The 21,232-nt window shown below is 40.7% G+C and overlaps 2 protein-coding genes across 2 annotated transcripts; both read left to right on the top strand.

Annotated features, from left to right (window-relative positions):
* The first annotated feature begins 203 nt into the window (after positions 1 to 203).
* Positions 204 to 1,841, top strand: LOC115586076 (zinc finger protein RFP-like). Its single transcript, XM_030424838.1, has one exon. The coding sequence runs from the start codon at positions 204 to 206 to the stop codon at positions 1,839 to 1,841; it is 1,638 nt and encodes a 545-aa protein (XP_030280698.1).
* An 8,003-nt stretch (positions 1,842 to 9,844) lies between these two features.
* On the top strand, positions 9,845 to 11,479 carry LOC115586958 (E3 ubiquitin-protein ligase TRIM39-like). Its single transcript, XM_030426453.1, has 2 exons — positions 9,845 to 10,071; positions 10,108 to 11,479. The coding sequence occupies exons 1-2, from the start codon at positions 9,845 to 9,847 to the stop codon at positions 11,477 to 11,479; spliced, it is 1,599 nt and encodes a 532-aa protein (XP_030282313.1).
* Positions 11,480 to 21,232: the final 9,753 nt, after the last annotated feature.

Raw genomic sequence — 21,232 nt, 5'->3', positions numbered from 1 at the left:
AAAAAAATCAATAATTATCGTTATCGACTGATATGAACCACTTTCAGCCATATCGCCCAGCCCTAATCCAGGACACATTTTTACCCAACAAAGCTCATCATGACTCTCCTTGTATTCCACCACAAACAGTTTGTGAAACAATTAATCGAGAGATTTCTAATAACAATTTTCTTTTTCTTTCTTTTCATCCTCAGACTGTAAACATGTCTGCTGCCAGCTGTCTGCTGACTGAAGATCAGTTTCTGTGCTCCATCTGTCTGGATGTGTTCACTGATCCAGTCACCATACCATGTGGACACAACTTCTGTAAAACCTGCATCACTCAACACTGGGCCAAAAATGTTAAGTGTCAGTGTCCCAACTGTAATGAGGTTTTCTACACGAGACCGAAGCTGCAGGTCAACACGTTCATCTCTGAGATGGCTGCTCAGTTCAGACAGTCAGCTCAACAGAAAGCCAGCAGCAGCAGCTCAGAGCAACAAGTTTCCAAACCAGGAGAAGTTCCCTGTGACGTCTGCACTGGAACCAAACTGAAGGCCCTGAAGTCCTGCCTGGTGTGTCTGGTCTCCTACTGTGAGACTCACCTGGAGCCTCATCTGACAATGTCAGGCCTGAAAAGACATCAGCTGATCGACCCTGTGGAGAACCTGGAAGACAGGATGTGTACGAAGCACGATAAACTGCTGGAGCTGTTCTGTAAGACCGACCAGATGTGTGTCTGCATGCTCTGCACCTATTCAGACCACCAGGGACATTCTGTTGTTCCTCTGAAAGAAGAATATGAAGGAAAGAAGGCAGAGCTGGGGAAGAGAGATGCTGAAATTCAGCAGATGATCCAGAAGAGACGACTGAAGATTGAGGAGATGAAGCGCTCAGTGGAGCTCAGTAAGAAAGATGCAGACAGAGAGATAGCAGCTGGTGTTCAGGTCTTCAGAGCTCTGAAGGAGTCTGTTGAGAGAAGCCAGGCCGAGCTCATCGACACCATCAAAGAGAAGCAGAGAGAGACAGAGAAACAGGCTGAAGGCTTCATCAAAGAGCTGGAACAGGAAATCTCTGAGCTGGAGAAGAGAAGCTCTGAGGTGGAGAAGCTCTCAAAGTCTGAAAACCACCTCCACCTCCTCCAAAGCTTCCCATCACTGAACGCTGCTCCACCCACCAAGAACTGGACAGGAGTCAGCGTCCGTCCACCTTCATATGAGGGGACTGTGGTGAGAGCTGTGAATCAGCTGGAGGATACGCTCAGTAAACAGATGAAGAAGCTGCTTGAGCTGAAGAGGGTCCAGCATTATGCAGTGGATGTGACACTTGATCCTGATACAGCACATCCCAACCTCATCCTGTCTGATGATGGGAAACAAGTTAAACATGGTGATGTAAAGAGGAAACTCCCAAACAACCCAGAGAGATTTGATATTGGTACCTGTGTCTTAGCAAAGCAGAGTTTCTCTTCAGGAAGATTTTATTATGAGGTTCAAGTTAAAGAGAAGACTAAGTGGGTTTTAGGAGTGGCCAGACAGTCGATCAACAGGAAGGGACAAATCACACTGACTCCTCAGGGTGGTTACTGGACGATAGGTTTGGCGAATAATAATGAGTACAAAGCTTGTACTGACCCTTCAGTCAGTCTCTCTCTGAAGTGTCGGCCTGAGAAGGTGGGGGTGTTTGTGGATTATGAGGAGGGTCTGGTCTCCTTTTATGACGTTGATGCTGCAGCTCTTATCTACTCCTTTACTGGCTGCTGCTTCACTCAGAAACTCTGCCCTTACTTCTGTCCATGTGTTAATCATGGTGGTAAAAACTCTGCTCCTCTGATCATCTCTCCTGTCAATCACACTGAGTAGAACAAACATTTGATGTTCAAAAGAAAGACTGACATCATTTAACATTGTACATTTATTTTTCCCCATGTTTGTTCCGGACTGCGATCAATGTGCTGTATTTATTGATGTGTGCCGTTGATACTTACTACAACAATACACCGACACTAATTCATATTACCTAATGTAGTCTCATTTATTCTAAGAACTCCATGATTATTATGATTTCAAAAAACAAGGTACTCAGAATTAGTAAGCAATTTTGTTTTGAATTTAACCATTTTGTTGTCTAATCATCGTAAATATAAGAAGAGCTGCATCCTGACAAAACTTATGAATGATCAAAAACTAATTTGTCTTTTTTGGTTAAATAAATAGAAAAAGAAAAAAACATTTTCTTGTGTTTGATGATTTAGTTTGTTATGAAGCAGAACAGCTGATCATCAACAATTGATGTCTCGAATGACGACCAAATCATGTGATTTAAAACACCATCAGCTGTTCTCAGACTGACTTGAGCTGACGAGCTCCAATCCTCCATCACACCTGAGACAGCTGGTAGTGTGAGATGATGTCCTGTTATTGAAGGTTTGAACAGCTGATATGAACTAGACCAGAGATCTGAGGACGCCCGCTAGTGGAGCCAAATCATGACTCAGTTTCTTGTCAAGAGGAGAATTTATTTTTCTACAAAATCCTTTGTACGTTGTAACAAGATATTCTTCATGTTTCTGTGACATCTGTGCTCATTGTTAGTGGAAAGGAATCCAATCTGTTTGTACAAGAAAGTTTTTAGTTTTTACAGCATTTCACTTGATATCACAAAAGTCATTGTTACATTAAACTAAAATATCTCAATAACTTCTGCTCTTTCACATTGTTGTTGTTATTATGTGGACTCCAGGACGACTCACGACCACTTTGTAAAGATAATGAGGATTCAAATAAAGAATGAGAATTGTTGCACTTGTAATTACAATGATTAGTTTCATTGGTCTAATAAGAATAACAACTGCAAAATATTTTTCTGAAGAAAACAAATTCTAAACCAAAGCAAAAATAAAATAAAAAACAAGGTATTTTATCTTCAATAACTACATTTTCATGATTGACCATGTCTCTGTGTCCCTCTCTTATTAAATACTTGCCTACATTTTTATTACATATAACATAACACATATGACAACATCTGTGTGATATAACATGTTTGTAACCACAGCTGTGCCAGTGAAGCCTTCTGTGTCTTGATCCAAAATAAATATTGAACAGAAAGTACATCAGTAATCAGGTTGAACCTGAAAGGCAACAAAACTTCACCTGCAAAGTGAGAGAGGTGGAGCAGAGCTGGAAAAACACAACTGTTTCATTTCCACATTTATTAAATGAAAGTAAAGATTCATAGGAGAGAACACAGACCGCAGTCCAGAAGCATCTCTCAGTATCCATAAATTGCTTGAGTTCATTATCCTGAAATTAAAGTGTGACCCAAGAGAAGGGGCCCAGCAGTGCTGATGACAGAGAGGCACTAAACTGAATGCATATTGAAGCTCATCATCACAGTCACGTCAGTTAGTGTATCTGGACTCGTGTGTTGCTGTGCTGTCCGGAGGTGGTGGTGGAGGGTGGGAGATGTCCAAGTCTTGTCATGTGCTTTAACATCTGCAGTCTGGCATGACGACAGCTGCAGCCGGGTCACTGACGATCACTGAAACACACAATGAATACACATACACACACAAATAAATTCGAAAAAAAAAAGCAAACTACAGCTCTAATATATGAGAAACACCCTGCAGCATGTCCATGTTCACATGTTGTATGTTTGTTAGTCTTGTGATGTGATTGCTCGAGGCTATGATAAAGTTTCTCGTTATAACAAGCTGAAAATCTCGTGGGACCACGAGAGCAGTTCATTAATATTGGTAACATCTGGGCATCGGCTAACTCTTTATCTTGGCTGAGCAAGAATCATGAACAGAAAAAGAAGAACAGAAGTTACACAAAGAAAAAGAAAATCCAGATAAACACATTGATTATGACACTGAATTCACTAAATACCTGTGTTTCTCAGTTAATCTCTGGGTAAGTGAGAACAGGAAAGTTAGTGATGTCAGTTTGTTAGGGTGAGATGCAGAGAGTGGCACCTACAATTATAGTCATTTCTGGAGTGTCCGAGAGTGTTTTTGTTCACTGGTTGGATTTCAATGCGGATTACTTCAGACAGTCAACAGTGTGTTGACAGTGTGGTAATGTTGTAAAACAGTGTTGGACGAGGTCATGCTTGTGTCTTGTTCTGTGAGGTCAGAATGCAGTGTCCCAAGCTAAGGTTTACAACAGTTAATTCACTCAAAACAGGAAATACAACAAAGGAGCTAGCCAAAGTGTATTTACAAAGTTGGACTGTGGTGTCTGTGTCCAATCAGAATTCAATCTCGATAGCATGAGTTTCGGCTATTACTAAATTCAGAATAAAATAGCTTGCTGCTGTTGCTAAAAAAATCCAAGGTTGCCTGTAGTAACTGTAAGGAAATAAGTTACTGTTAACAGTCAGTACAGGGATGGATCAAGTTGTTAGTTACCAGAAGCTAACTCTGCGGCTCTTGGAGTTTTGTTTAAACTGTGGGTCAGGGCCGTAACACTCTGAGTAGCTGGATGCAGAAAAGAATTCTGAGGCGCTGTCACTATCTAAGGAATTATGACTGTGCACTGAACAGTGGTCAGAAAAGTTGTGGTCATCATCTGTGCAGTATGCTGGCTGGTCATAATTCTGGGTCAAGGTTTCTGCATATGGCCTTCTACAACTCCTTTTGTCTGCATGCCTATCACGACACAGTTGGTGGACATAGCGGTTATGTTCGGTGTCCCTATGCATCCATTTCTCAGCCCCCTTTGGTCTGTTGGGAGGGTGACGTTTTGATTTCTGGCACATTGCTTGAGTATTTGAGCAGGCAGGCTCAGGTGTCTTACCAAAGGATTTGGAAGTGACAACAGTTTCCTAAATCACCTGTGACATCTTCCTTATCTTATTCAATGGGAGGTTTTCTTGACATGTCCTAATAACAACATGTGAGTTCGTACACATGGGTGAAGGTTATTCACAAACAAAGACTAGAAGGAAGGGTTCTCTTCTAAGCCTGGTGCAATCTTGCACTGAAAATATGCAATAATCTCAGGGACAACCATTGCTGTGGCCTCATCAGCAGTAGACGAGAATTCTTCTTTCAATGCCTTACAAAGCTTTCTGTAGTCATTTCTGACACAGGGAGGTTGTGATTGTATGAACTTGCATACAGCTTTAGAGCTGGTCTTCCACACAAGTTTAACTTTTTCGCTCTGGGTTGCATGGGGCAAGTCAATTAGACTATGGTCAAACTAAGGTAAACTAAGGTAATCCTCAACATGGTGATCACAGTTGTCTGGCTCAAAATGTTCAATGTCCCCTAGCTATAAACTTAAGCTCTTCAAGGCGGGGGCACTCTAAGCTAGCATTTCTATGGACATTGACATCCCATGCTGCAGTTCTGTCTAGCTGAGAGGCAGGACAGCTGTTATCACTCTCATGGAGGTACAGAGAGGAGGGGGGACATTTCTGGACTGACGGTGTCATCCATCAGAGACTGGGAGCAGTGGGTAGAATATCTTCTGGGGGATAAACTACCTGTGACCTCACTGTCTGTTTCAGGAGGATGGGAAGTCATGTTACTGTTATCTCTGTCTCTCAGTGGCGGTTCAGGAACTGACTTAATTTCCAAGGACCTAGGGTCAGTTGAGAATTGTTCACATCTTCTGAGTGAAGAGGGAGTTAACCTTCAATCAAGGGTGAATCAGAGTAACCAGAATCACACTGGCTGAACAACTGTGGTGGGGAGAGACGTCCTGACCTAAGCCGTGATACTCCTCCTTGTGTGAACAAAGGTCTAACTCTGCTGAGTGCAGCTCATCTAAATAGCACATGGCTTTCACATTAGCCATCTGAACTTAATGGGGGAAGCTAGAATAATGCGCTCTAAGGAGTTCTAACTCCTGTTCTAGGGTTGTTTTGCTCTGAAAAGCAAGGCTGGTTTTCCTGTGGAAGATCAGAAGCAAACATCTTAACAACTGGCCTGTGGATGCTGTCTGTCACACCTGTCCTTCAGTAGGGACTCTATCTCTTCATTGTACTCAATGAGATTTAACCTGCTAATGACTTCAGGACAGCCAGGTGGGGGAGGAAGGGGTGGCTATGGCACAATCTAGTGGCTCTGGGCATACAGATTGGGGCCAATAAAGATAAACACAATTTACAAGCGTAACTTTGTTTACCAAACCTTAAACATGCACTTACTGGAATGCAGTGTAGCAACAATCAGAGCATTGTCTCTTAAAGTTGACTCAGGCTGAAACACGTGATAGTAACAGCTAAAGTACAAAACTTCTGTTTAACAGGGCTGGTAGCATGCTGTGGCTCTATCTCTGGCTCTACTTCTTACTCAGGTTGAAATGCAAGGCAGTAACAACCAGATATAAACTTGTATGTATCACAGGGTGGGTGGCACGCTGTGATTAACTTGATCTATTAAATTGTCATCAAATTATGACAGCTTGACTACAATGCATTGAATACAGGATATTCAAATTCTGAACTGAAATTCTCTCAATTTCTGCAGAGCACTTTCAATTTGAATCGATAGCGGCAATAGCAAATGGCTCGAAGTGGCAGTTAATAACCTAAAAGATTTTGGTTAATCAAATGGGTTATGAATTTGATTGATAAATCAATTCTCATCACACTGCAATTGTTTGAAAGAACAAATCAACGTCTACTCCTGTAGTAGACTAGTGAGGTTAAATGTAAAGACTTTTAGCTAAGTGGTTCAAGATGTGAATCTCAAATTTCAGCACTGTCCAAATTATGCTGAAATTAATATTGCACATTTATGAATGATTGCCAACAGTACACTGCCTGATACGGGGCACCATTATGTAGTACTTGTGGAGCACTGAAAGGGAGTTTTAGGTTAAATCAATAATAGTAATTAATGATTATCAGGGGTAATTATTAATTATGATAAATAATAGAATCCAGTTTACATCAGATCACCTCGTGGCACCAATAGCAGCAAATTTACCAAATCGGTCTCATAAAAAGGTACTAAACTGTTTATAACTCTGATTAATAATTAACTTAATAACTACAACCAAATTTGAAGGATTTTGGAGTTCTTGACAGTGTAGAGGTTGTAGAGTGAGAGAGGAAGAACAAGGAAGGCGCTGGAGTTTTGACTATCTGGTCAGAGGGGGTCTGTCACCCTGACCAATAGTAGCTCAAAGCTGAATTTTGCACCTAGGTGTGAAGAATGGGGAATTCTGGGACACTGAGTTCAGTTCAGAGTCCATTTTGAAATCCACAATGGATGGCTTCTTCTGTGGGTCCCAACAATAGGTGCCTTCAAGTTGAACTCCAGCTGACTGCCTGCAACAGCGAGATCTGCTGGCGACTGCAGGGGCGGGGATACAAACGCTGCTATGAAGTCGGACACTCTCTACGTGACGGGAACAGAAAGGGCTAATAAAAGTGGATAGTACAGATAACACTGGAGATGAACCTGTGTTGTCTGCATGCAAAACACAGCAGTTAACCACTTCTCTATCATCACCACAAGTAGGGTGACAGAACTGAGCAATTTATTGACGACATCATCATCACATAATTGTAACACTGTACATATTACCTATTTATTTTTACTTTTTTTTTTATACCATTTTTTATTATTATACAACACAAAATAAACAATACAACCACAAACAACCACAGTAAAATAAATCAGACAAAAAGATATGACAAAGACATGCTACATATACAAGCACATACATATACACAAAGTCAAATTGAAAACACAGATGGGGGGGGCAGTACTGTACCATTGCAATTCGATTGTTCATTTCATAATCATGTTCATTTAATAATCATTTTCTAGTTAATTTACATGGAAACAAGGTGACAATGTGACTTACAAAAAGCCGATCTGATGAACGATTCCGCATACAATTTTGGAATAAATTGGGACCAAGTTCTGGGAATTATTGCAGAGTTCCAAATTTGAGATGGTGGAGGACTCTTGCTGTGCAGCCCTGTAAGTATATTTAAAAAGATTTTACTTTTTTTAATATACTTACATTGCACTTATGCCTTGTACTTTTTACTTGTTCTTCTTACTCTATTTATGTTGTGTGAATAACCGGATGCTGCTAAAATTTCATTGTACACTGTGCAATGACAATAAAAGGATTCTGATTCTGATTCTGATCTTTCAGGGTTGTTGCGTTACATGAAGGATGTTTTAGGTTTATTCATGTTGACTATCCCATAGGTGCGGCCACACAGCTCGTTATGTGAGTAGAAAAGAGGCACAGGCGCTTATGGATATGGAAATTCATCCAAACACACGTCATATACATCAGCGTAGATGAGAGCCAATTAGGGCAAAGACCTGACGTCATGAAGGTGGGTCTAGGGTCACGCAGCACCTGGAGAGCAACTGCTCAACTGCTCTGCAGCTGCCTTGCTCTTGCCTTGCTCCCACGATAACTTAAGGTCATGTGACATCGAATGCGCAGCAGAAACCGCTCCCATTCATGTCATCATGGACACATTTTAACCAGCATGCATCACGATTTAGGAAGCGCTGTGCAGCGCTGCGTGATCTTAAACTCGCCTATTAACTTTGTCCTATGTGTCATGTGATTGGACATGTGATGTGAAAAAGTTAGGAACTAAACATTGAGTGCATGTTGGGATTGTTGTTGGCTTGAGGAGAGGCTGTAAAGAGAGTTGTAGCATGGTGTAGTATTTTGCTGCATGTCTTGGATTGACCTCTGTTGTTTAGTTGTCTGACTGTTACCACATGTTAAAGACTCCAATACAAGAAAAAATGTGAACAACAGGAAGTAAAAAGACTCCTGTTAACACATACTGTCCTTAAAGCCTTCAGTGTGTCTAATCAAAATAATTCTTGGGCCAAAATATGTCAGTAATCAAGTTGAACCTGAAAGGCAACAAAACCTCACCTGCAGAGCAGAAAGAGGTGGAGCAACACTTGAAAACACAACAGCTTTAAAACCACATTCAGTAAATGAAACTAAACATTCATCAGAGAAACAGCCGTTGAGACATTGAGACTCGTCTCTCTGTTTCTCTTGAAGGAAAACTGAAGTTGACTTAGTTGGGCCTTTCTCAGCAACGCAGCAGAATCTCTGACAAAATCTGGTGAGTACAGCTGATAATATTTACTGTATTTCAACAACTATTAACACAAAACTTCAACTCTGCTCCAACAGGAGGTTCTGTTGTTTTTATTATCTGGCCTCAATTGAAACTTCTGCTTAACCACAAATTATCTAAATCATTCACAATTCAGTTAATCAGTTAAGGTTCATGTTTTTAGGACTGAAGAATACATTTTGTAATCACTTTCACTTTTCATCCTCAGACTGTAAACATGTTTTCATATTTACCCTGATATTAACACAAACCTGAGCTCTACTCAGACAGGAAGTTCCACTCGGGGCATATTGTCACCTGGGGTCCCTCAGTGGTCGTGGGAGTTTTGGAGAGAAATAGTCTGAGTGTCCTGCAGTCCAGAGCAGCTTCCATCTCTTCTTCTGTAGATTTAATGTGTCTGATTCTCTGCTCTCTGTATCTTCATCTTCTCTCTCTGGACCTCCTCTTCCTCCTCCTCCAAGCTGACTCTCTGACACTAAAGTATGGTGGCCAACAAGGGCAAACGCGCAGCAACGGCCAAACGCTGCATATACATAAACGATGCAGAACCAAAGACACAGAAAACACATGCAACAACAAAATGCTGCAAACACAGAAACGATGCAAAACCGAAGCGACACAAACACACAAAACACATGCAATAGAAAAATGCTGCCTATTGAGTCCGCACAACGGAAGTGTCACACGACGGAAGTGTTAAATAATGGAAAAGCGTGTAAATGTGTTCATGCTGATTTTCTTTTCTTTTTATCCTCAGACTGTAAACATGTCTGCTGCCAGCTGTCTGCTGACTGAAGATCAGTTTCTGTGCTCCATCTGTCTGGATGTGTTCACTGATCCAGTCGCCACACCATGTGGACACAACTTCTGTAAAACCTGCATCACCCAACACTGGGATATAAATGTCCCGTACAAATGTCCTAACTGTAAAGAGGTTTTCTACATTAGACCTGAACTGAAGGTCAACACGTTCATCTCTGAGATGGCTGCTCAGTTCAGACAGTCAGCTCAACAGAAAGCCAGCAGCAGCAGCTCAGAGCAACAAGTTTCCAAACCAGGAGAAGTTCCCTGTGACGTCTGCACTGGAACCAAACTGAAGGCCCTGAAGTCCTGCCTGGTGTGTCTGGCCTCCTACTGTGAGACTCACCTGGAGCCTCATCTGACAAAGTCAGGCCTGAAAAGACATCAGCTGATCAACCCTGTGAAGAACCTGGAAGACAGGATGTGTACGAAGCACGATAAACTGCTGGAGCTGTTCTGTAAGACCGACCAGATGTGTGTCTGCATGCATTGCATGGTTTTAGACCACAAGACACATGATGTTGTTCCTCTGAAAGAAGAATATGAAGGAAAGAAGGCCGAGCTGGGGAAGAGAGACGCTGAAGTTCAGCAGATGATCCAGAAGAGACGACTGAAGATTGAGGAGATGAAGCGCTCAGTGGAGCTCAGTAAGAAAGATGCAGACAGAGAGATAGCAGCTGGTGTTCAGGTCTTCAGCGCTCTGAAGGAGTCTGTTGAGAGAAGCCAGGCCGAGCTCATCGACACCATCAAAGAGAAGCAGAGAGAGACAGAGAAACAGGCTGAAGGCTTCATCAAAGAGCTGGAACAGGAAATCTCTGAGCTGGAGAAGAGAAGCTCTGAGGTGGAGCAGCTCTCACAGTCTGAAGACCACCTCCACCTCCTCCAAAGCTTCCCATCACTGAACACTGCTCCACCCACCAAGAACTGGACAGGAGTCAGCGTCCATCCACCTTCATATGAGGGAACTGTGGTGAGAGCTGTGAATCAGCTGGAGGAGACGCTCAGTAAACTGATGAAGAAGGTTGAGCTGAAGTGGGTCCAGCAGTATGCAGTGGATGTGACACTCGATCCTGATACAGCACATCCCAACCTCATCCTGTCTGATGATGGAAAGCAAGTACATGATAATGATGTAAGGAATAATCTCCCAGACAACCCAGAGAGGTTTGACAAATTTGTCTGTGTCTTAGCAAGGCAGAGTTTCTCTTCAGGAAGATTTTATTATGAGGTTCAAGTTAAAGAGAAGACTGACTGGACTTTAGGAGTGGTCACAGAGTCGATCAACAGGAAGGGAGACATCAATCCAACTCCTCGGTATGGTTACCGAACGATATGTTTGATGGATGAAAATGAGTGCTGTGCTCTTGCTGACTCTCCAGTCTTGTTTTCTCTGAAGTGTCGGCCTGAGAAGGTGGGGGTGTTTGTGGATTATGAGGAGGGTCTGGTCTCCTTTTATGACATTGATGCTGCAGCTCTTATCTACTCCTTTACTGGCTGCTGCTTCATTCACAAACTCTACCCATTCTTCAGTCCATGCACTAATGGTGGTGGTGAAAACTCTGCTCCTCTGATCATTTCTCCTGTCAATCCCACTGAGTAGAACAAACATTTGATTTTCTACGGAAAGATTCACATCATTTAACGTATTAAATGTACATTTAATTGTGATGTGTGATGTATATATTGTTGTTTCTACAGATTCTGATCAATGTGTTTTATTGTTTTCACTATGAAGGTTTTTCTTTGTGTCACATTGATATTTACTACAACATCACACCAGTTTTATGAAGCTATTGTGTTTTGAATATAACCATTTTATTGCCTGATCATTGTATATATAAGAAGAGCTGCATCCTGTCAAAAATTGTATCAAAGAGCAAAATTTGATTTTGTTTTTCTTCATGAATAAAGATTCATTATTTAGTTTGTTATTGATATCAACAGCTGATGTTTCTAATGACGACCAAATCATGTGATTAAAAACACCATCAGCTGTTCTCAGACTGACTTGAGCTGACGAGCTCCAATCCTCCATCACACCTGAGACAGCTGGTAGTGTGAGATGATGTCGTGTTATTGAAGGTTTGAACAGCTGATATGAACTAAACCAGAGATCTGAGGACGCCCTCTAGTGGAGACAAGACAAAAAATCTTTGCTCAGTTTCTTGTCAAGAGGAGAATTATTTTTTTTTACAAGATATTTGTACATTGTAACAAGATATTCATGTTATTTGTGACATCTGTGCTCGTTGTTACTGGAAACCAATCAATTCTGTTTGTACGAGACACTTTTTTAGTTTTACAACATTTCACTTTACATCACAACAGTCATTGTTACGTTAAACTAACATATCTCAATAAATTCTGCTCTTTCTCATTGTTGCTGTTTTTGTGTGGACTCCAGGAAGACGAACGACCACTTTGTAAAAGATGACGAGGATTCAAATAAAGAATAAGAATTGCTGCACCTGTAATCATGATGATTAATTTCATTGTGTCAGGCCCGGGCTTGAAAGAGCACTCGGATGCAGAGTAGGGACGATTAACCCTCTGGCCTTGTTCGTTTTTACTACCCTCTCAGCTTGTTCGTGGCCAAAAATGGCCACCAACAGATTGAGTCTGTAATTTTTCGGATTTTGTATGTTTTTTGCTGCTTTTACTGCATAAAATGTTTAATTAATATCAGTTCTTGTCATAAATACAAAAAATTAATTCATTTTTAATTTTTTAACCCCTCAAATGCCAATTTGTTTGCACAATGCGCTTGTTGGAAAACTACCACAAAAATGATCACTGCCTATCTTTTCAGTGCTACCGGTTTATCTCGTATTATCAATAGCACAGTCTGAGATATGTCACTGATTAACAACAACATTGATTATTATGCATTGTTATTTTTGTGCAGGGAAGGCAAAGTAGATAAAACTCCCTCTCAGCTTGTTCGTGGCCAAAAGTGTCCACCTCTTGTTTACATTTCCAAAATGCTATAAAACTAATATATATCTTTAAAAAATTCAATTTTTTTTTACCAGATTTTTAAATTTGCATCAGTCCTTGTCATGAAAACTAAAATTTCATTCAAATTCTGAATTTTAACCCTTTAAATGCCTATTAGATAACATAATGCTGATGATTTGTAAGGGAGAATAGCATTAAATCAGCATGTTTTTACAAAATAATACATGCTACCTGAATTATTCTTTAACCATCATTGCAACTTAATGTGTGTCAATAATAAGCAGTATCAATGATTTTTATGCTTCATTAGTTTTTTGTGCAGTGACAGAAAAACATAAAAACTCCCTCTCAGCTTGTTCATGGCCAAAAGTGTCCACCTCATGTTTACATTTCTAAAATGCTATAAAACTAATACATATATAAAAATAATTCCACTTTTTTTCCTAGTTTTTTAAATTTGCATCAGTCCTGGTCATGAAAACAAAAATTTCATTCAAATTCAGAATTTCAACCCTTTAAATGCCTATTAGATAACATAATTCTGATGATTTATAAGGGAGAATAGCATTAAATCAGCATGTTTTTACAAAATAATGCATGCTACCTGAATTATTCTTTAACCATCATTGCAGCTAAATGTGTGTCAATAATAAGCAATATCAATGATTTTTATGCTTCATTAGCTTTTTGTGCAGTGGCAGAAAAAACATAAAAACTCCCTCTTAGCATATGCATGGCCAAAAGTGTCCACCTCCTGTTTGCTTACAAAATGCTATATACAAACACTATATACTGAAAATATTTGCTTCTTTTTTTAAATTTGACATCAGTCCTGATCATGAAATCCAAAATTTTAATCAATTCCAGAATTTTAACTGGGTCGTTTTCCCATGTAAATCTCCATGCTCCAGGCATAGGAGATTGCCACATCACAGGTGAACCAGATTTTAAAGCCATACTTTGCAGGCTTGTTGGGGATATATTGTAGATGTCAGTGGTGCGCATGGGGGGTCGGGCAGTGGCCCAATTGTTGAAAAATGCACACTAAAGTGCCCTCTTGGGTGCCAAAATACGTGCTTAAGTGCCCTCTTGGGAGCCAAAACGCGCGCTGAAGCACCATCTTGGGAGCCAAAAAGTGCGTTAAAGTGCCCTCTTGGTTGGCAAAACACAACAAACTGCCCCCTTGGCTGGTTAAAACATGATAAACTGCCCTCTTGGGCGACAAAATCAGGCACTAAAGTGCCCTCTTCGGAGCCAAAATGCGCGCTAATGTGCCCTCTTCAGTCGCAAGAACGTGCTGTATGTGCCCTTTTTTTGCCTTTCGCCCCTGCCTTTCAAAAGGTCTGTGCACGCAACTGGTCGAAGTCCACAATGACCTATGAATGCAACAAGCTGCTCGTCAACACACACACATCAACCCCTGGATTAAATAAGAGGGGGAGGCAAGCAACCCACTTTTCCCACAGGATGCAAAATGCAGCGAGTTTATCAGATGTTTCAGATGTTAGCGCTGATCTGAGTGAAGCTGTAGAGGGGCATCGTGGCACAAAACGTGGCCCGTCCTGTCTTGGCATCCCACATGCCACGTGTTGCTTCATGTCTTGAGCAGTAGACGCCAGCCAGAATCAGAATCCCAATGTAGACTCTCATCTCCACTTCATCCACATTCTTCCAATCCTCACACCTTCGCCTTCCATGCAGGTTTGTGTTGGTGCACAGCAGCTGAATGATCTCCTCTGTAATAAAATGGTCAAAGGCAGACCTCAGGTTGCTGATATGGGCAACTGCATACAGGGTGGGCCCTGGGGTGAAACCAGTGGATACTGGATTGTGGTGCAGGGTCTCTTCAGCAGTGGGAAACCACATAATTTTCCCATGACGAGCAGTGGTGGACAGTAACGGAGTAAATTTACTTGAGTACTGTACTTAAGTACATATCCAGAGGATTTGTACTTTACTTGAGTATTAGATTTCTTTGGTACTTATTACTCTTACTTGAATACATTTCCAAGACAAATATTTTTACTTTTACTCGAGTTAATTTCTAGGAAGGCTGAAAAGTACTCGTTACTTTCAGGTCTGCTCTTTTTTTTTTTTTTTTTTTTTTTTTTTCTAAAATACTATTGGACACAAGCTGTGTTTGTCAAAGAAGGAAACCTATCACAGTGCACGCTCTCCACTGGGTTCTACGTAAAAGCAGAAATACATCATCCCTCCACATAAGGATACCACCAAAGTAGCCACGCTCTCGACTGCGTGTGTCAACACAAAACCGCGAAATTGGCTGCATCATGTAGTTCTTTGTAAAGCAGTGATTCTCAACCAGTGGTCTGGGGACAACATTGGTCTTTGAGGGGGTTCCAGTTCCCAACTTAGCTAAATGATAGAGAGTTAGTTATACGGTGCAGGTTCATTTGGTTACAGTTTTAATGATTGTTAATAAACATCTGCATCTGCAACATCTGCTGTCCTCCTGTGATCCCATTCATTGTATTTGTTTTTATAGGTGTTTCTGCAGGCTTTATATAACATTGTGGTTCTAAAAGCAAGCACATTAAATTCAAAGAGTTAATTCTCAGAAACAAGGGTTAAAAGGTCCTTAAATTCATTTAGAAAAAATTATAGTAATTCATTGATGTGAAAAATAAGATATTTACTCTTACTCTTACTTTTACTTAAAGTAAATTTAAAAGCATGTACTTTTGGATACTTAAGTACCTTTAAAAGCAAGTACTTTTTTACTCTTACTCGAGTAACGTGTCGACTGAGCTACTTTTACTTGTAACGGAGTAAATTTTGACCAGTAGTATTTGTACTCTTACTCAAGTACTGGGGTCGAGTACTCTGTCCATCTCTGATGACGAGACATCCACTCACCCGCCAGCCCCTCTGTCTCTGCCATCAGCTGATCGGCCTCCATCGCTGTGTCTGTACCATCCTCTTCCCCTGAGGAAGAGGAACCAGGCACTGGCTGGAAGTTGTCATCAGTGGTGTTGCTGTATTCCTCTGAGGAAGGTGTCCCATCATCTTCAGGAGAGGACCTGTCCTCATCTTCAGGAGAGGAACGTGTCCTCATCTTGGGTAGAAGATTTCTCCTCCTCAACCACAGAGGATTTCTCCCCATCTTTACTCTCTGAGCCCATCACATACTCAAGTGCTTCAGTCAGGGCATATGACCTTCTTGCCATCTTGCAGATAAAGAAGGATCTGGGAGCTGATAGGCTCACTTCTAGCATTAGTACTGACTGCACCTGCAAAAACTCCAGGACAGATTTATAAACAGTGTCAAACTTTGTTTTTGTTTCCCCAGAAGCCAGAGGTCAAGATGATCTGTGATCCTTTTTTTTGGAGAGCAGCTATTTGAGTATGTAAAGGCTATGGTGTAGTTGTGTGTGGCATTTTTTATGAAAAGATCAAAGTTACAGGTGTTTTCAACCTGTGCATCACAGCCAGGTTTGCCTTGGAAACTCAAAGCTCAATAACCTGTACCAAGAGAAATTCACCGAAACTTGTATGGTATGATACACTGTAATTTATGTCACTTTATCTTGCTAATACTCTTTTTTTTTTTCATGCACAAACACACATCATTACCTGACATCCTTAGGATCACACCTATGTCAAAATTGTGTCATTCATTTGCTCCATTGGAGTGCAGGAAGCCATCATACGCCCCTAGTGGAAACTAAGAATATTAACTGAAATTGCTCCCTTGCCCAAAAATGGACAAATGACACAATCTGGTAAAAAACATTAAAAACTAAAATTTTATAGTGTTGAGTTTAGAATGAAAGCCATTTTACCTAAATTATATGATTTTATACTGTAAATCACAAGGAATTTGAAAATGTGGTTTTCATGGGTTTCAATTGGCCAAAAGTGTCCACGATAGAGCCATAAGGTACAATTGTAGATACACAGTATAATATTGACATATTTAAAGAGCAGGTTTTGAAAATTGAAAGATCAGCCAAAAATCCAGACCCTTGGGAAATATCATTCCATATGCATTAACACAGCTAAAATGATCAACAAAAAGGAGGTGAGGTGGACACAAATGGCCAGCATAGAGTCCAGAGGGTTAAAGCAGGCTTTTACTTTGAAAGTATTTCTCTCTTTTCTCTTAAACAGTGTGACAAATGAACAGGCTATGAAACTCCCTTTCTAATCTGGAAAAGGCGAGATAACAGCAAGAAACAAAACACAACAAAATAAATGAGGCAAAAAACTGAAAAAAAAACAACAAAAAAGCTCTCAAAGGGAGGTAAAGAAAAAGGCTATGAACTAAACTACTCTGAGACACTTGGCTATGAAAACTTACAACAAAAAATCCCTCCAAAGGAGGAAAGCGGATCAGCTACAGACTTACACTACGCTTCACGACTGAGCTGTAAAAAAATTATGAAACAAAAGGGCACTCCAACGGAGGCAAACAAAACGGCTATAAACTTAAACTGGCTTCAATGCTGAGCAGAAAACTTACAAACAAAAAATCACTCTTCTAAGAGGAGCAAGATTCAGATATACGACTGAGGTAAACGTGGCTTGGAACAAGACGAGGACTGTGAAGACTAGTACGAAACACTCTGGCACAGGACAAAGGGAGACGCAGACTATAAGACACATGAGGGTAATGGGGAACAGGTGGACACAATCAGGAATCAGGGGAGACGATCAGACCGGTGACACATGAGGAAGAGCATGTGACCTGAAACAAGAGGAGATTTACTTTTCAAAATAAAACAGGAAGTCACGACACAAAAACCCAGAACGAGACAACCCTCACCACGGTGTGACACATTGGTCTAATACAAATAATAACTATAGAATATTTTCCTGAAGGAAACAACTTGTGAACAAAAGCAAAGATAAGATAAAGAACAAGGAATTTTAGCTTCAAAAACTAAATTTTAATAAATGACCATGTCTCTGTGTCCCTCTCTTATTAAACACTTGCCTATGTTTTTATTACAACATTTTGCATTTAGAAAAATAACATATATGACAACATCTGTGTGATGTGACATGTGTTTTTTTGTGAAATTTAAAAAAGGCTACAATAAATTATAAACAGTGAAGGTAAGAAAGTATCCTGTAACCACACCTGTGCCAGTGAAGCTTTCTGTGTCTTGATCCAAAATAAATACTGAACCGAAAGTACATCAGTAATCAGGTCGAACCTGAAAGGCAACAAAACCTCACCTGCAAGTGAGAGAGGTGGAGCAGAGCTGGAAAAACACAACCGTTTTATTTCCACATTTATTAAATAAAAGTAAAGATTCTTAGGAGGGAACACAGACCTGCAGTCCAGACACATCTCTCAGTATCCATAAAATATTTGAGTTCATTATCCTAAAACAAAAGTGTGACCCAAAAGAAGGGGCCCAGTGGTGCTGATGACAGAGAAGCACTAAACTGAATGCATATTGAAGCTCACTGTCACAGTCATGTCAGTTAGTGTATCTGGCCTGGTGTGATGCTGCACTGTCCGGAGGTGGTGGTGGAGGGTGGGAGATGTCCATTCTCGTCATTTGCTTTCACATCTGCAGTCAGGTATGACGACAGCTGCAGCTGGGTCACTGACAATCACTGAAACACACAATGAATACACATACACACACAAATGAAACAAAAGCAAACTACAGCTCTAATACATAAAAAACACCCTGCAGCATGTCCATGTTCACATGTTGTATGTTGTATGTATGTGATTGCTCAAGGCCATGAGTAGGTTTCTTGTTATATCAACCTGAAAATTGATCTATACCCTCCACAGGGTGCTCGAGGGTTCATGGGAGTGTAGGAACACAAGCCGTTGTCTCTGCATCTTAAAGTGGTCTCATTTCGGCCATGATTACCTTTAACCCAAATCAACTCCTTTTTCCAGCATTTGGGACTGAAAGCCCCCATATCCTGGCCTGGCAAATCCTCTCCTCTCCACAGAGTGGCAAGATGTTGTTTTTCTTGCAATAAACAGATCACCAGAGCGCTTCTTCTAGTAATTTACAACAACTAAGCACATCTGGCCTGTTCCTCTTCCTCCAAAGAAGATGAACCCCTGTTCCTCAGGTCAAACAAGGTCAAGCCCGATAGAGTTTTCCTTGGTCACACCAAAAGGAAGAAGGACTGGTTTCTAACATAGATGTGGTGATTTAAGATGTTTTTACTAATCTACGTTTCTCTGCCTCTGGAACATTCTCCAGTGGGGGAAGGCTTAATGGGAAACCTAATCTGTGTGTTCTTCTCCTCACATGTCCAACTGTTATTTACGACCGTTGTTGTTCCTGGGTCTGACATACCAATCCCCCTTTGCAGTCTTCTGTTCTCACCCAAATTCAAATAAGTCCTGAATAACAAATAAACTACATCTCAATTTCTTAAATTTAACGGATCCCGAAATAGAGTAAGAAGGTCATTCAACAAATCTTTATTATGTTATTGTGAAGCCCAAATGAAGTTTATTACTCAATAAGTTTGAGGTCAACAGAAACCCCCTCCCATTTGTCGATGGAGGAGAGATTTGAAGATCATCATTCCTTGTGTAATACTTGTATTATTTACCAGTTAAATGTCTGATATGTTTTGTTAAAGATAGAACTACAAGGAATATGTATAAGTCCTTGGTTCTACTGTGTATTGTATACTATATTGTTATATGTTGTATACTTAAGTGCTTCATGTCTTAATCAGGTTATAATTCTTTTGAATGACAAATGATCATTATCATGTTGCATCTTTTCACGAAGGCAAAAATTCGACTTTTAAGATAGTGAAGTTTTGGGAAGGTTAAAACACGATTTTGAAATGTTAAATACAAATAGTATAGTTAGATTAACTTTTTGGGAGCCTAAACGCAGATCACAGGAGGTGTGACACTGTCAGCCGGCCTCCCCGTTCAGTCTGCTGCAGCCGGTCATAAAAACAGACACTCTCCCCTTCTCTCTCTCTTCTTCTCCGGACACGCTCTCTCTCTCTCTGTCCCCTTCTCCCCTCTCTTCTCTCCCTGGCCTCATCTTCTCCTTCTTCTCCTTCTTCTCTCTTCTCTTCTCTGTTTTTCATTTTTATTTTATTGTTATTTTTAAAGAAATCTTTACTTTTATTTTTGCAACAAGCTCTAAGAAAGCGAATTGAATAACTACTTTAAGTACTCTACTTTTATCCAAGTCTTTAATAGAACAAATTCTTTTCTTTTTGATTTTTGATTTGATTTAATATAACGTTGAAGTATCACCGCCTGATCCAGAAGAAGTTGAATTAGTGAAAGGATCAGAACTTGAGAACCACCTTGAAACATCAAAGAAAAGTATTTTTCAAGACTGTGATCATCTGATGAAGAACGTTGCAGTCCATCGTCTGCCTCAGAAGCCGTGCAAGGAGTCTCCACAAAAGAGACTTTGTTCCCAGCCGAGATCGACTCTGCCCCCAGCGCTCCCAAGGCGGAAACCCCGCTGGGCCTCCGGACCAAGAGTCCCTCAACAGAGTACCGGCCTTCCCTCTGGCTACTGGACCGACGCGCCGTGCCGTGGTCCAACCCAGAACTCTCAAAGAGACCAAGCTTCAGTGCCTCCTGACGCCCAGACAAAACAGGCTGAACGTCTTCATACAGCTGGATCCACACACGTGAGAATGAGTGGTGTCTAAAGTTTTGACTTCTGTCTAAAGCTCTGACTTCTGTCTCAGGTTCTGACTTCTGTCTAAAGTTCTGACTCCTATCTTATGAACTTAAGAAAGTTGAGGTTAGGGTCTCGTTAGTATTAAAAGATTACTCCCGTAATAATTAATATATAAAAACCCGACCCTTTAACTTTACCATCTGCCGACGGTCACACGACTTTATTACTTTTCTAATTACAGTCTTTACATTTTCTGTTATCTGTTGTTCGTCTAAAATTGTCATGTCTTTTATTTTACCCAAATTATTTAGTCAATAAACATATAATCGTTTGTCTTTGTCTGGAACTTAATTTTAATGTGGAGAACCAATGGATACGTGCAAAGAATTCACTACTTCAGAATATTGAGACTAAATAAATTGATTTTGAATGGACTCTAACTGTCCAAGCCAACTTGTACAGTTAAGTGTTTGGAATAATGTCCTCCAGATTAATCCAATAACTAAACACGGAGGTGGTGCCCCTTTAACGAGTGTAATATTAATTGCCAGTGATTAATAATCATATATATATCAAAGTAGTGTGTGAGCAGTGTCTCCTACATTATATATTTATGGTGCTGCCCATGTCAGGACCACATACTATCCTACAGGAGTTTGCCCAGCCAGTCCACATGTGTTTTGTGGACTTGGAGAATGCATTTGACCATGTCCCTCGTGGCATTCTGTGGGAGGTGCTCCGGGAGTACGGGGTCGGAGGCCCTCTGTTAAGGGCGGTACGGT

The sequence above is a fragment of the Sparus aurata genome, chromosome 8 (assembly GCF_900880675.1).
Source record: "Sparus aurata chromosome 8, fSpaAur1.1, whole genome shotgun sequence".
NCBI classification, from domain to species: domain Eukaryota; kingdom Metazoa; phylum Chordata; class Actinopteri; order Spariformes; family Sparidae; genus Sparus; species Sparus aurata.
Note: the sequence above shows the minus strand (reverse complement) of the source record. Positions and strands in the feature narration are given on the sequence as shown.